The sequence below is a fragment of the Mesoplodon densirostris genome, chromosome 13 (genome assembly GCF_025265405.1).
Source record: "Mesoplodon densirostris isolate mMesDen1 chromosome 13, mMesDen1 primary haplotype, whole genome shotgun sequence".
NCBI lineage: Eukaryota > Metazoa > Chordata > Mammalia > Artiodactyla > Ziphiidae > Mesoplodon > Mesoplodon densirostris.
Window position 1 is genome coordinate 78,756,577 of NC_082673.1, and position 13,682 is coordinate 78,770,258.

Below are 13,682 nucleotides of genomic sequence, written 5' to 3' on the forward strand. Positions count from 1 at the left end.
CTATAAATTGAGAGCAGTTGTTGCTACTGATACTCTGCTAATTCTTTTTTTTTTTTTTTTTTTTTTTTTTTTTTTTTTTTTTTTGCGGTATGCGGGCCTCTCACTGTTGTGGCCTCCCCCGTTGCGGAGCACAGGCTCCGGACGCGCAGGCTCCGGACGCGCAGGCTCAGCGGCCATGGCTCACGGGCCCAGCCGCTCCGCGGCATATGGGATCCTCCCAGACCGGGGCACGAACCCGTATCCCCTGCATCGGCAGGCGGACTCTCAACCACTTGCGCCACCAGGGAGGCCCTGCTAATTCTTATTAGAAGACCACATTTAATTGGTTATCCATTAGGTTTTAAATTCAGCTGTATCTTAAACTTGCTATTGTGATAATAATGATAGTGTGGTTGCCAGAGGCGAGGGGAGGGGACGAAGGAGGGGGATTGGGTGAAAGTGCTCAGATTTTCAGGTGTAAGATAAATAAGTGGGGATGTCATGTAAAATAATAATAATGATAGCAATACTAGTTATTAATAATAGGAGCAATTATCATTTGAGTGCTTACTGAGTGCCAGGAAGTATTCTATACGTCAACACTTGTCAGTAGAACTTTCTGCAGTGATGGAAATGTTCTATATCTGCACTGTAAAAAGGTAGCCACTAGCTACGTGTGGCTTTTGAGCCCTTGGAATGTGACAGTGTGAGGAACTAAATTTTAAATTTTATTTAATTTTAATTAATTTAGGTTTGAATAACCACATGTGGCTAGTGGCTACTGTATTTGCGTTTCAAAGCTCTGACTTCTTTAAATGCATTAATCCATTTAGCGTTCATGACAATGCAAAGACTTTGGTAGAGTTATAGATGGGGAGATCAAGTTTCTGAGAGGTTGCCCAAGATGTCACAGCTTGTATGAGGCAGAACTGGGACTTAAAGGTTAAATCCTTAGGTAACCTGGTTCCAAGGCACCTCCTTCATGTCATTCTCAAGAAGTGAAGTCCCACAGGCCAAGGGCCAAGTTGACATGTCTGTGTTCTTGTTGCAGGGAAGCTGAGAAAGTGAATTTCTGGTTCCTGCCCTAGTGAGGTATCACTCATAAGGTGGGAAATTCCCCAAACAGAGGAAAGGTTCAAAAGATTCTAGACCAGTGTGGCTGCTCGGCCTCTGTATACGATTTCCTTCCAGACTTAATCTTGCAAACCGTGCAACAAGAAAATTCTTCCTACTAACACATTGCAGCCCTCTCTCATAAAAGTGAAAAATATGCTCTGTCTTCCCCGCAAAGGGGGAAAGATATAACGTCTTAAGTTACTGTTTCCAAGTCTAGGATATTTGGGCCACACTTACTCCTTTATGTCCATACTGTTCCATTATGGTACTCTGTAACTAGTGAGCCACCAGCTTACTTTTTATAAAATGTTAGGAGGAAAGGAAAGGGAGAAATTAGTTAAAAACATAAATATGTACTTGTCAGACCAAGGAAGAAATACGACGGGATACTTAGCTTTTCCTATTGGTCCTGAACCGTAGCTGGCATTTTAACTCCCTTCTCCAATACCCATTTCATGTTCACCGTCAACCAACTCCCGAATGAGGTAGGTTTTTATCTGGCTATAACACCTAGGCTTTCGTTCCTGGGATATGTGTTCTTGATGGTTCTACCTGTATGGAGTTGTTACGGACTTTCATTATTTTTTACCACTAGACATGGCAAAACCAGGAGACAGTCCAGGTTCCAGCTGCATAGCTCCTTTTCCTCACTTTGTAGCAGCAATCCTGTTTACCCTTGATAATTCAGATTCAGTGCCCCAACCAGTTCTGAAACCTCATTTTTTGTCTGTCTGGTCAGTGTCATGAGAAACTCAAAATTGCTAGGTTGCTGTTTAAGTTTCCAAATCAGTGAAGGCATTGTTGAGTCCCTTGGTGAAATAATTTTTCTCTTGAGTACTAAGACTATTAGACCAGCAGAACTCGAGTTGCAGCCATGGGAGAAAAAATGCAAGTTGGTCATTAGGTGTGATGAGGGGGAGAAGATTTACAGCTAATTCTACTTTCATCCCTTGGTTCCTAGGTCCATGTGTTCTGACTATCAGAGAAACAATGTCACATATTATTCACTGGTTACAGGCATCCTGTGGGACGTGAACCTCATGAGGTACTGTCTCCCAGGTAGCACTGGAACTGAATCTTCAGTAGATGATTTAGCATTTTAGGAGATCATCTTTCTGGATAATGGGGTACTTGGTGAGACCAGTATATCCCATTAGCATCAACCCATTGCTGTACTTTTTATCCTCAAATCTTGCGTGAGATACCATAATGATAAATAAGGCATTGAGTAACTCTGTGGATGACAGAGGCTTGGTGGACAGGAAAGGCAATTTCAAATTCAGAATAAGTGTCTTTTCATGTGAGAGCTAACAAATGACCACTAAAGGTTGAGGATATCTGCCTGAAGTCAAGTATGTTTTCATAAAATTAAGATGAAGTATAAAAGTTCATTCTGAGTTGGTACTTGGAGGCACATGCAAAGCAAAGTTAAGTTGAAAGGGGGTTTCTAACACAATTTCTAACAAACTTCCAAGGGGTGTTGAGATTATCAACTGAGATGGTGATTTCAAACTTAGCAGGTGCCTGTCATAGTAAACCTTCAGGAAATGTACAGTTAACCTTTGAACAACAGGGGTTGGAAATGCAAGAGTCCACTTATACACAGATCTTTTTCAATAAATACACAGTTGGTTCTCTGTATTCACTGGTTTTGCAACCTGGATCCAATCAACCTTGGATCAAAATTTCCATCTGCAGTTGGTTAAATCTGCGGAAAGGAAACCTGCAGAATGGGAGGACCAACCATACTGTGCCATTTTATCTAAGGGACTTGAGCATCCTTAGATCTCGGTATATGTGGGGTCTCCTGGAACCAATCCCCTGTGGCTGCACTATTGTTTGTAAGGAAATGTTGTAAAATCAGTTAGCTAATTCAGGGCCCCCCCTTAGAGCTTGACTGCCCCTATTCATTCTTTCATTCTCTTCAAAGAGGCCCCTGCCCCTCCCCCTCCCTCGCTCGCCCCACTCTAGACAGGTCCCAAATGTACAAGTCCCAAGGGAAAAAAAGAAAGAAAGGGGGTTTGAATGAGTTGCAGCCATCTGTCACTGACTCAGTATGACCTTGGGCAAGACGCTTAACCTGTGAGCTGCCCGTTCCTCACATCTGTCAAATTGGGATAATGACACTTGGGTTTATAAGACTTTGAACCACTCAGATGAAAGATTTTGTGCAATTGCAAAGTGTTTGTTAATAACAACAATAAAAATCCTCATCTCACCCTCCCCTCAGCATGACCTGTGTTTAAATGGAGCAGTGCATAAAAAGATTGCCTATGAAATGATGTCCTCTATATTTCTGTGGTTACATGCTCTCCTACCATCTAATACGTTTCCTTCACAGCACTTCTCACAGCTGGTGATAGTGTATTTGTTTGACTCTTTGAATAGTACTGTTTTACTCCACTATACCCCAAACCCCATGAGACCAACAGGGACCAGGTTAGGCTGTTTACTATTGAATCGCCAATACCTAGCACAGTGCCTGCATATGGTAGGCATTTGGTAAATATTTATTGAATGGATGAATAAATGAATAAATAAATAATGCATATTTCTATGAATGCTGCCCAGAGAAGGAAAGAAAGAAAGAAAGCAAACAACAACAGCAACAAAGCCCAGAGAGACGAATCAGAAGTTTGGTTCCTTTGCCCCCGGCCCACCCCCCCACCCCCCGCCACATGGGAATCCTGTTACTGTACTGTGTAAATATGCGACTCCTCTTGGTCATACTCTTATAGTGGGATTGGTGCCATGAGCAATTATTTGAGTAATTTTCAACAGCATAAATGTTTAGTAACAGATGCACATAGATGGCAGGTTGCCTCATTCAACTGCCATCTGTTAGACAACTGTCTATTCCAATAAGACTGGTCCATTAGAACTAGACCAATGGCACTTTCTCACAGGTTTACGTTTATTCATTTTCAATTTTTTTCTGAAAGGTTTGAAAGAGGAAAGATGTTTCCACGTCTGGTTGGCCGCTGCCCAGTAATGGTGTATTACAACACCTTGGCAAACTGAGAAGTCCATTCAGTGTGTCATAATGTTCAACAAGGAAGTGTTCCCTCTTTAGTGTTTTTGTCAGAAGTCAAACTATATAATGGCACTAGGAAACTCACTCAACTACAAATAACTGGGTCCAACAGAGTTCAGTACAGATTGTGCAACTGACAACAGAAACGGGCATGAGATGAAGGGTATAATCCATGCTGGTCATCATTAGCGTGTGTGATATATGTTTGTTTTTTTAACAGGGCAAAGGCAGTATAGTAAACTCTGTAGAAAATATAATGTGTCTCCATTGCAATTAGGTTATAGTCAGTGAAAGCATAATGATTCTTAGCCTGGACATGTCTTTCATTGAAAACTTTTCCAAGCTTTTTTGCTATATAAAGGTGGAGACAGTGTTGGCCTATATAAATTTACCCTGTGCATGACCAGTTGGGTTGGTGGTGTGTCGTAAGTGTGGGCCAACCTCCATAAATGTCTCAGTGCTTAGCATAATGCCTGGTACGCAGTTGGGGCTCTAAATATTTGTTGAATGAATGTTCTAGGACCAGTTGAGGCAATTCTCTCTCGGTTCCCATGAAAGTAGGTCCCATAGCCTTAGATCAGGCTGACTGTGAATTAGAACTTGGAATACTTAGCATACAAAGCATAGTGCTTATCACTTTTATGTACCTATAATAAACTTTAAAGGCTGTGTGATTTCCAAAATGTAAATCGTCAGGTATATGTTGTTTTGGGAGCTAAACATCTAACAGTGGCTGTTTTGGAGAGAGTAAATCCATCTGAGTCTTGGTTCAGTTACAAGAGTGACTAATTTTATACTAGATTCTCACATGATTCAAAAGTGTATGAATGACTCAGCCCATTAATATCCTTAGCTCCTGTGATCTCCCCTCCCAGTGAAATAATAGCTATCAGGCAATAACGATAACCGGAGGAGGAGACCTTGACTTTGCCCTGTGGCAATAAAATGATACACTTTGAGTAATTGCATATGTGTACAATATTGTTTGAAAGAAATGAAGTGTATTATCATCATATAAATATTAAAAATTTTATTTTAAAGCATGTTGAAAATAATACGTAGTTTCAGTATGGGTAAGGACCAAGTTTGCCTGTGGTTCCTACCGTTATTTCTTTTCCTAAAACATTGAGCCTCTGTTCATAGGGACAGAGCCACCAGAGGTCTGACTTCATTGTTACAGTCAGCTCTGTGATTGCCGTCCTTTGCTGACATCAGAGAAATACTGCAGTCACAGGAGTGTTGGGTTCCAGTTAAATGTAGCTAAACATTCACAAGTGATTTTGAGCTCAAACTGAGCAGTTAGTTGGAGAGTCTCTGGAACGTTTGGCGATTTATGTGTTCTGTCCTATCACTGCTCCATGTTTTTGAAACAATTCATGCAACAAAAATCTGCCTATTTTGGAGTCAGCACTTCGTGCGTGTGCTTCTGGGCTCTTGCTAAAGTCCTCAGTGAGCCAGTCATAGAGTCCAACGGACACTTCTCAATCCTTATTTAGCTTGACTTCAGTGCAGCATTTGACAGATCTTGCAATGTCCTAGACTTTTGGGACACTTTCTTTTGGTTGTCTTCTTAACTCTTGCACTTTTTTCTTTCTAGACTCTTCTAGCTATCCCATAAATGTGGTATTCTCCAGAGTTCTCTCCTTACTTCTTTTTTTGTTTGTTTCTGCTTTGTTTTGTTTTGTTTTTTGCAGTACACGAGCCTCTCACTGTTGTGGCCTCTCCCGTTGCGGAGCACAGTCTCCGGACGCGCAGGCCCAGCGGCCAGGGCACACGGGCCCAGCCGCCCCGCGGCATGTGGGACCTTCCCAGACCGGGGCATGAACCCGTGTCCCCTGCATCGGCAGGCGGACTCTCAACTACTGTGCCACCAGGGAAGCCCTGTTTGTTTCTGTTTATTTCATCTCCTTGGTAATCCCATTCATTTCCATGGTTTCCATTAAAATCCATACCCTGATTTCTCCACGTGGGTGTTCATGTCAGTCCACAGAGCTGTGGGCCTGGATATCCAGCCACCCTGGAGATATATATAATGATAAACCCAACAATAACACTTACTCCTCATTGACTGTTCTCTGTGACAGATAGCTCATCAGTGCTGTATTGTTTCATCCCATCTATTCCTCACCACAACACTGTGAGGGAAACACTGTCATTATTTTCTGTCTACAAGTGAGGAGATTAAGGTTAGATGCATTTAGTAACTTTTCTAAGGTCATTCAGTTAGCAGAAGAGCCTAATTTTTAATCTCAAGTCTAGAGCCCAAGTTTTTCATTAATACTTGGGATTAGCATGTCAGAATGGAATCCTTTACTTTCCCCTTTCTTCCCCACACCCATCCTTCCCATTATTCTCTGTCCTATTTACAAAGGACCATATTTCATTCCTAAAGTAGAAGTCTGGGAATTGCAGTAAACCTCCAAAGATTGCGGATCACAGTAGTACTTTGCTTTTTATGTCCAAAATATCTTGTTTGCACTAAACAGAGGTTTCAAACTCCTGGCTTCAGGCTGATGTATTGTTTGCACTATACATTGTTTTAGAGACCAAAAAAAAAAACAAAAAAAAACAAAGGTCTCACAGAAATCTAGATTTGTAACTTTTCTTTAGAAACCTGGGCTTGCTCTCTCACGTGGCAGCGGTCACCCGGAGCTGTACAGCGGCTTCCTCTCACCTGGGGCTGTTGCCGGCTACTTTGACACGGTCCTCACCACTGCCTGTTGTCCTACACTTCTTGGGGGTTTCCTCAGATCCTTGCGTGTCCAGCCCTGTGGGCATTTATGACCTCTGGTAAAGACTATTGTTGTGCTTTCGCAGCTGGTCTTCTCCCCTCTCTAGTTTTTGCCCTAGTACTTGCAGGATTTTCTCAAATGAAATCTGTTACTTGCTTTCTCTTAGTGTTTCTGATTTGTGTTTCCCCACCGGCTTCTTCTCAGTCCACAAACATGTTGAAAGCTCTGTGCTAAAGTTGGAAGAAAAGAGTAAGAAAATTTAACGTCTACTGTGTGGCGTGTTAAACACAAACATGGTGTAATTAAGTCTCCATGGCACTGACGTGGGTGTTCCTGATTCCTAATGAAGAAGTGAGAGAATCCCAAGGCCTAGAAGGACTGTCCCCAAATCCACAGCTTAGGGACCCAGACCTGCCTGATCCTGAGGTCCATGTTCTTTCTCCTCCATCATGTCAGCTTCACTCCAAGCTACTGTTGACCTCTGTACAAATAAGCAAGTGTCTTTTGCTGTCTGTTTCCCACGATCTGCTTCCCATCTCTTTCTCCTTCCCTTGCTGCCAGACTTTGTTCACTTGCTCACACGGAACTCCGTTAGTCCCTCTTCTCATGTCACTACAGTAGAATTTGGCGTCCCTGTAATTCACTAGCTCATCAAGGTCATTTGAGCACCTACTGCACAACAGATAGTACACTGGGCACCAGGGAAATAATCCTTGCCTGAGGGAAGCTTCGCAAGCTAGTAGGTTGAAACAGATAAATAGTTCCAGTGCAGTGTACCAAGTACCTGGTAATTAAATCCAGGGGTTTCTTTTTTAGCCCTTATCTTACTGAAGCTCTCTTGCATCATTTTTTCCAAAGGACAAGCGTCTCTTAAGGAATTTTCTCTTTTCCTTTCTTCTTGGACATGCCTTACTCCTGGTTTTCTTCTTTGCCTTTTTTTTTTTTTTTTTTCTTAAGAGGTCCTTTTGCATTTCTCTTCTCTTTTTTCACATGCTCTCATTTTAAATTTAACTAGTTGCCCATATTAAATGTTAAAAATCTTGAGCTCATTATCAGTTTCTTGTCTTCCTCTCACAAAGTCACTCAGCGATTCTGCTTCAAAAATAGTGTTACAATTTGGTCAAGTTGCCAGCCCCTCTACCATGAGTTAACATAGTCCAATAACTTCTTTCTCCCTTCCTATCTTAGTGCATCCTCTATGCTTTAACTACAGCCGTCATTAAAAAAAAGAAAGAAAGAAATTTCTCATGGTATTATTACTTTATTCCTTAGAATATTTTAGTGTCTTTCCCTGCTGCCTATCAGGTCAGGCCTCACTTCCATAGCCTGGCTCCCAAAGCTATTCACCACCCTACTCCCAATCAACTTTTCTGGTCCTCTCTCCTGTTTAGCTACAAAGCTTAGCACAGAGAGGGCACTCACTGGGTAAGTAGGTAGTACTTAAAAACCTGACCTTTTCTCTCCCCAGGGCAGTATTAAATTCCTTCTCTAAGTACGGTGTCCGATAAGTTTACTTCTCAGTAGTGTCTATCATTTAGAAATTATAATGGTGTAAAGATTAACAATCTATTGGGTTGGCCCAAAAGTTCATTTGGGTTTTTCCATATGATGTTATAAGCTATTTTTAAAATTCTCTTTTCAAAATTCTTTAACCCAGTGTATGAACTGAACTGTGTTCCCCCAACATTCATTATGTTGAAGTCCTAACCCCTAATGTCTCAGAATGTGTTTGGACATAGGGTCTTTAAAGAGATAATGAAAGTTAAAATGAGGTCATTGGGGTGCCTCATTTTAATCCAATGACTGGTCCTTTTAAGAAGAGAAGATTCGGATACAGACTCATAGAGAGGGAAGACTATGTCACAGGGAGGAGATGGCCATCTGCGAGCCAAAGAAAGAAACCTCAGGAGAAGCCAATGCTGCTCTCACCTTGGTCTCAGATTTCTGGCCTCCAGAACTATGAGAAAATAAATGTCTGTTGTCTAAGTCACCTGGTCTGTGGTACTTTGTTATGACAGCCCTACCAAACTAATACACCCAGTGACTTAAAACTGAGGTTTTGTGTCTTGTGTCTGGGAACTTTATCCGTAGGAAAGGGATGGACTGAGGATCTAATAGATCCTCTCCTCCCATCTCAAATTTCTTTGAGGTATTTTACATTTGTCCTCGGAGAAGAGGGCCATCCTTACCTTTTCCAGACTAGGTAACACTTATGATCAACTAGCTACTCAAAGAATGGCTTTTTTCCTTCCGCTTTTGGGATTATGTATCTGTTTATCTTGAAGATACAAACAAAGCAGGAAACCATTAAAAATATGGTTTAATCCCCATTTATTGCATTGATTTAAACAGGTAATGAGCTTAGTATTTTCCAGGCTCTCATTTTGATAGCTAGAGTACAGTAAGTTCTTTTTGCAATGGATAGCTATGCCAACTGCAGCATCAAGCTTCCAGAGAAGATATTTGCCGCGGTGAATTTATGTGCTTTAGAGCAGTTCTCTTGAGGTTCTGCTGGGGGTGGGGGGGGAAGTACTGTGAATCGCTAAATTTGGTGTGTTCAGGTTTTCCTAGTCATACTTCAGGTTGCTGTGTTGTCCACCTCAAAATGCCTACCCTCTCCATCCCTCACCCCCGCACTCTTCTACCCAGCTCCTCAGCTGTGGTGTAGTTGAACGAAGGAAATGAAGTATGCTGAGTGGGTGAGAGACTTTGTTGGAAGAGAACAGCTGCATTTGTTGATAATCTGCTCAGATCAGATCTTCTCTGACCATTGCAGCTTAAATAATAATTTCATACTGCTCAAAGACCTTGAGAAGGTTCACCTGTATGCCTGCCTTTAATGCTCCCCTTAACATCTCAGGTGGATGTGAGTTGACTTTATTTTATAAATCCAGAAAGAGAGCCCATAATTCTTTTCTAAAAACTCATAATTTATTTTCTGTATCTATCTACTCTGACCTCTTCATGCTGCTACCTTGAACTTGTTCTATCCAGTGTAGAGGCAGAGGATAGCCAGTCACCACGTATAATAGCTCTTATTCTTGAGATATAAGGCATTATTAAATTGTCTTTCTACCTTCTCTAGCCAAACTGAGCTTTATTGGTTTTTTAGCCTTACAGGACTTGGTTTAGACTTTTAATTACGTAAAGCTTGTCATTAAGGCCTCTCCATGTTTTTTCACACCTCTCTTTGATGGTGGATCCAGCACTGGTTGAGTTTCATCAGTACAATGAGTAGACAGTCAGTTCCTACACTCTGTACTTTAAATATGGATTTAGGCATTTTGGTTTCACGCTTAATTTTCATTTTCGATTCAGCTAATTAAAATGCATAGCAACTGAACAAAAGAAGAGTATCTAATTCTTTGCTCCATGACAAAAGCTAATCAAAGCAGAGGACTTGCAGATAGTCTTTTGACTTTGAATGGTAAAGCACAATTCTTTCAACGTTTTTGCCTGTTTGAAAAATTTATAATAAGATATTGTGAGGGGTAAAAAAGAATAAAGATTGAGAGTTTAGCCTTGAACAGAATAGGGGCACTTTTTCCTTGTGGCAGCAGGTGGTGGAAGTTTAAGGTTGAAATCTTACCTGTTTTGTGAAGTAGGAGCCACTCTCACCTGCTGGGACCAGGGGCCAGAGAAGAGGAGTGCTGAGGAGAATGAAGGATGGAATGAGCCCTCAGGAGGAAGGAGAGGGGATTGAACAGACCTAAGTAAAAGGAAGGAGCCATCGTGTTCAAGTTCTGGTGAAGATGGAGGACACAGTTGCACTGGTGTGAAATTTTTCCCCAGTAGTTGTCTGGACACAGCAAGCTAGCAGGGCAGTGAAGGCATAGCTTAAGAAAGCAAACTGTGGGATGGGATGAATGATTCCCTCTGCTGTTCACTAGCAGTCTGTTCTGGAACAAGTCCCAGCGTCTCTGGTTCTCTGTTGGGGGGAATTCTGTTTTCTACCTCACTGTAGTTTTATTTGAATGAGATGAGAGAGAAATACTGTTACAAGACTGTGTCATTGTTAACATTTAACTTAAGTAATTTTATTGTCTTCCTCAGGTAAAAGCAGAACGTCCAGGAGAAATACCCGATCTAAAATTATTAGTGGAGAAGAAGTTTTTGGCTTTACAGAATAAGAATTCCGATGCAGACTTTCAAAATAATGAGAAATTTGCACAATTTAAACAACAGCTGAAAGAACTGAAGAAGCAATGTAAGTCAGCATGCTTTGCTTTGGTTTGGCTTTTTGAAATTAGGGAACTGACTGGATGAACAGTCCCAGAAATCTGATTTTATAGAGTTCGCTTATCTGCTTGGCTTGATCCTCTTTCTAAATGGCTTTTTTATTGTTGTTGCAATTCTGTATTTTGTCTAACTTTGGTTCACATCAGCCTGTCCATTTCTGAAAACCAACAGTTTCCACAAAGTGCTAAGAAAATTCCCCAGCAGGTAGAGAAAGTTACACTGTTATTGTCCCACTGCTGGGGAGGGGAATTGGGAAAATAAAACTGAGAGCCGTTTTATTAAAATAATGGTGGTGTGTTTTCACATTTTAAGCTGCTGTGCCAAGCTTTAAAACAACCATACCTTGATTCTAGTTTTGCTGTTTTAGAGTAGCAGGAGCAGTGTCTTCTCAAATATGAGACCAGAATTCTCCTGATCCCTTCTATCTTGGTGGTAGTATAAATTCCACGTGAGCTTTAGATTTGTTGCCTTCCTAAGAAACTTTATTATACTCAGGTTTTTAATGAACATAATTTTGATTTAAAAATGAGAGTGGAAAAAATTATTAGTTGTACCCAAAAAGTCTTGTAGACAGTGTTGGCAGAAATATATATTTTCTATACAGTGAAGTACATATGTCCTTTTTTCCCCCTCTTTTTTCATATAGTCCATGTAACAATTTTATGTAATTTTATTGTTTTTACACTAGCATCAACTGTTGTTCTTTCTTTTAGGTTTGAGGCTCTTTTATTCCTTAAAGAATTGAGGCAAATAAAGTTTTTTTAAAACTTTAGTTTCATATCACCTTCATTTGTGCATACACATGGAACAGGAATGCATGATATAAGATATAAATTTACTTCGTGTTCATATTTGTACTTAGTATAGGGATTCATATTTTGAAATAGGCTTTCTTTTAAATATAAGCATTTTCTTTAAATTGATGCTGAGATCTCAAAAAATGACTGAGGAAGCTGCTTTACTTTTGTCTATTTTACAAATAACTTAAGTTTCACAATTTGGAATGTTTTGCAATCATGATGAGACTTTTGCTTTTACTGTAGATTTAAACAGTAAGCACTTTTTCCCACATTTTAAATCCGTTTTTTTGTTCTTCATTGAACAGCACAGCTACCAAAATCTCCCGAATAGAGTTTGCACTGTTCCCCCAAATGGGTAATAATACCCCAAACAGGTAATAATTTGTTAGTGCCTTTCTGGTCTTAAGATGCTAGGGAATTGAAGTTTTGGTCTTGGTCAAAATAGCCAAATGTATTTTATTTTTCTACTTGGAACCAGTAATCATGAATTATGGCAGATTTAGCATCCATCTGATCATAATTCTTGATGTTTTTCGATATTTTATAATACAGATTAAAGGACAAATACCCAAAAATAGAAATTTCTTCCCATTTTGTTATTGTTTACAAAGTTACCATTCCATAAGAGAAAACTATAAAGAGCTTTAGAATCATATACTCACGTGAAAACACTTTCTAATTAAGAATATATAATTCAACAAAATGATTATTATTGGAATTACAGTTACTGTTTCTTTAATTCTCTCTAAAATGGGGGGTGAGGGAGAGGTTTCCCCAGGCCAGCAGTATACATCATTTGTCTAGACAGTTAAAACTTACGACAAAGTAAACTTATATTGAAAGAAGAGCTCCCTTATGTAAGGTTTCCTTACATATGATAACACTAGAATTAAGACAGTTTTCCCTTTTATTTCTTCTAAAGTAGTCTTTTAAAAAGTTTTAAAATCTCAAATGGGAGAACAAGCAAAATAATTAATACTTTCTTAAGATGCCCTATAAGATGCGTATACTTTACTTGCAAAATGTGATTTTTTTTGTGCATTATTATTAGCGCTATCAATTAAACTTGCACCATGCCTACTGGATTTCATTTCTTTAGATTTAACACCAGTGAGGATGCTGATTAGCACCAGACTCCTACAATTTTTGTGGAGCCAAGTCAAAGGGACTATGATTTATAAAGAAGCCAGTGAATCTGTTTATTTTGAGAGATGTTCTGAAGGCAAAGAATTAGAATAGTAATTTTTTTTTTTAAAGATTGGAAAAGACAAGCCAGGGAGAGATACTTGCATCTAGTTATCTATTTTGACAAAGGCTAAAGCGTTTTTATGGTCTGCACATAGCCGAAGAGTTCTTTCATGAAAATCACCCCCACATTTTCACCAGATTTATTCTACAAGGACATAAATTGCATGGGATTAAATTTTACCAAATCAGGATTTAATGAAAGAAATGCCAGAAAACTCTCAGGTGGGGGAAGTCGAGAAGGAGATTGAAATGAGGCCGTCTGCCAGGTGCCCTGACCTGAGGACGTGCTCCCACTCGGCCTAGGCGGCCCTGCCGGCAGGAATCCGTTCACCCCGCTGTAGCTCAGCAGCCGGTTCTCAGACTGTCTGGTCTCAAGATCCCCTTACATCTGACAGTTTACTGAGGACCCCCCAGACAGCTTTTGTTTCCATGGGTTATAGCTGTTGGCATCTAATTCGAAATCAAAACTGAGGAATTTAAAAAATATTAATCCACTTCAAAAAAATCAATCATATGCCCATTACATGTTAATAC

At 40.2% G+C, this 13,682-nt stretch overlaps 1 protein-coding gene across 1 annotated transcript in view; it reads left to right on the forward strand.

Annotated features, from left to right (window-relative positions):
• NSMCE2 (NSE2 (MMS21) homolog, SMC5-SMC6 complex SUMO ligase) overlaps window positions 1-13,682 on the forward strand; it is a 234,437-nt gene that overhangs the window by 67,147 nt on the left and 153,608 nt on the right. The window contains exon 4 of the mRNA XM_060116041.1: window positions 10,915-11,068. Within this exon, the coding sequence (XP_059972024.1) occupies window positions 10,915-11,068 (154 nt within the window). The remainder of the gene's footprint in view (window positions 1-10,914; window positions 11,069-13,682) is intronic.